Genomic DNA, 2,700 nt, shown 5'->3' with positions numbered 1-2,700 from the left:
GTGCATCACTATAATGCAAAAGAAATGCACGATGCAAAGAAGGCTACAGAACTGGTGGGAAAAGCTCCTGCACGTGGGTTCTTAATTGCAACAGAACGCTCCACCGTGCAAAAGAGCTGCAATTTAGCGGGAACACAATTTAGCAATGCCGAAGCACACACAAAATAAACCAACACAACTTTGGGTTGTGACACCAAGTTTCACTGGTATAAAATGGAGCACCTTTCCACTTAAGGGGTGCAATTCAATACACAAGACAAGGGCTGTTGAAACTTCTCTGTTGAAAGCAAATTAGATATGTAGCAGCATTAAAATAGACCCACCTGAAGGAATGGGAAGGGCTGCCCTGCAGAGGGACAGAGTGAAGAGACAGAGTTTGCCCCAGTAGGGACACCATTTGCCCTGAGGGCAAGTTAAGCTATTTTGGAGGTAGCCCTCTTGGAAGTGGGAGGAGTGATGTAACCTCAGCATAGTTTGAATGAGAGACCTTAGCAAAAGCCAGGGAAGAGTCCTGGCCTGGGATTGGCTGAGAGGCTTGGTTAAAAGAGGGGAACAGTTTTCCCGGTGGGAGAACAAAGGGGAAAGAGAGGGGGTGAGAGACAGGCTGGAGACCAGGGAAAGGATCTCCCCACAGCCCTCTCTCCAAGAGCCCCTGGCAGAGCCCTGCAGAAGTAGCAGTGAGAGGCTGCACCAAGAGTGCTACACTGGGTCCCTTCTCCCTCCTTTCCCCTCGGAGCCCTGCCGGGGCAGGACAAGAGAGGAGCTGCCTGGGACAAGACTCTGAGCCTGGGAAGACCCTTCTGCAGGTAGTGTTGCTGGGGACTTCAGGGGAGGAGCCACCGCCTGCTGAATTGAGACCCCAGGAGCTATGCCAGCACCAGGGACTGCCCACAGTTCCTGTGCCAGGGACACAGATGCAGTCCTGCTCCCTGAGACACCCAGCCAGGGGCTGTGTACACAGGGTTCTCAGTACACAGTGTACAAGTTATAGACTGTGTAAATAAGTTCTTGATGGTTTATTAGTTGGAGTATCAACATATTTATTTATTGGTTCCTTATTTATCATAGGTAATTTGTATACCTTTCCCTAATGTAATGTGTATCCAAGAAGCATTAATCCTTAAGCCAACATCACCAGGTCATGTGGTGTAACATTTGTTGTCTTGCATTGGTTATCAATTTATATGTTACCTTGTAAATTATTAAATCCTATAAATAGTTATATAAGGGTGTGCAAAGTTGTTTGATTGTAAGGGGAGGCTCTCCGCTCGGGGACCCTGCAGCAGCTACCCAGGGAGCTGGGCAGGGCCACTGGCTACCGGGCACCCCAGGATCCCAGTATTCAGGTGAGGGCGTGTGGGTAGTGTCACGCCCAGGTATGATTCTTGGTGAGACAACAGTGACACATTATGATTGTTGTGTGTCAAACTATAGGAAGCACTTGTTGGTTTGATAATCTACAATGTCAAACTTAATGTAATGATTATTTCTTACAGGGAGATTCAGGTGGACCACTGGTTTGCCAAATTGGAAGAGAAAAATGGGAAGTGCATGGTGTAGTTAGCTTTGGACCTATTGGATGCAAAGCAGAGAACAAACCCAGTGTCTTTACCAGGACTTCTGCTTTCATTTCTTGGATTGAAGCAATCAGGATCCAGGATCATTTTTTGTAAAGATAAGATGTAAACTAAAGTTGGGGGCTTTGGGACAATTAAATTCTTGAAATAATAAATACAGGATTATGTGCTTATTTGTAACTTCAAGGCTAAATGCTGGTGGTGAATGAGGAATATACATGAATCAGTAGTAGTGTCCATTTGTATCCCCCACTTAGCAGCTAACTTCCTGTAAACCCTCTTTTCTCATCTTTTCTCTTTCTTAGTCTCTTCTTTTTTCTCCTTAGATGGTGACCTCAAACTCTTCCTTCTCCCTGCAGTGTGGGGGCATTACCCTGCATTGATGAGTCCGTGTCCCCCCCTCCCCTGTTCTGTGAGTGCAGTAGCAGGAGTAAGAGCAGAACAAATAATATTGGAGGAATAAAAAAGGTACCCCTAGTAAAATTCAGGGCAAGTTCAAAAGCCATGGGTGGTCTTTTTGCTCAGTGGTGACAGCTAATTAGCCACGTTAGTTTAAAGTCAGGTGAAAGACAAGGCAGGATAGCACCTCTTAGTGCCATGTTCAGTGCTGTTAAGCAGGAGTCCCTGTATCTTATAACGGGCTTTGACGAACTCTGCCGCCATAGGTACAGTGACTGCCTAAGGGATCCAACTGCAAGCACCGGTATCTCCTCTTTCAGGACATACAAGAAGTGCCAGGAACTGGGGGTTGCTTTGGGGCAAGAGCTCAGCAAGGAGCTCATCCTGCAACAGCCGTGAGGGAAGGAGGGAGATTTTCGGGGTAGGAGAGGAAAAATAATGACTGCAAAAGGCTAAATCTCCCAGCCTGGGTGTGGAGACAGCTCCGATGTCTCTTGCTTCAAAACGGTAGCACTTCTATCGCCCCAACCCCCAGATAAATTAAAATCCAGCCGGGGAGGGGGCAGGGGCATCATTCCCAACTCGCCCCTCGACCGGCTGGTGGGGGCTGCTTCCTGCCTCCTAGCTTGGAGGTCAGGCCCCTCCTTCTCCCCATGCGTTTCTTCCTTCCCCAACAGCCTCCGAGCGCCTCCAGCCCGCCAGGGGGCAGCCGCCCCGCGCTGCC

General features: G+C 48.5%; 1 protein-coding gene across 1 annotated transcript in view; it reads left to right on the top strand.

Moving 5' to 3' along the window:
* Positions 1 to 1,695, top strand: part of LOC112551217 (elastase-1-like) — a 36,361-nt gene extending 34,666 nt beyond the window's left edge. The window contains exon 6 of the mRNA XM_025210970.1: positions 1,497 to 1,695. Within this exon, the coding sequence (XP_025066755.1) occupies positions 1,497 to 1,673 (177 nt within the window). The 3' untranslated portion in view covers positions 1,674 to 1,695. The remainder of the gene's footprint in view (positions 1 to 1,496) is intronic.
* Positions 1,696 to 2,700: the final 1,005 nt, after the last annotated feature.

The sequence above is a fragment of the Alligator sinensis genome, unplaced genomic scaffold (genome assembly GCF_000455745.1).
Source record: "Alligator sinensis unplaced genomic scaffold, ASM45574v1 scaffold374_1, whole genome shotgun sequence".
NCBI lineage: Eukaryota > Metazoa > Chordata > Crocodylia > Alligatoridae > Alligator > Alligator sinensis.
The sequence above is the reverse complement of the archived record's forward strand: the minus strand, read 5'-3'. Positions and strand labels throughout refer to the sequence as shown.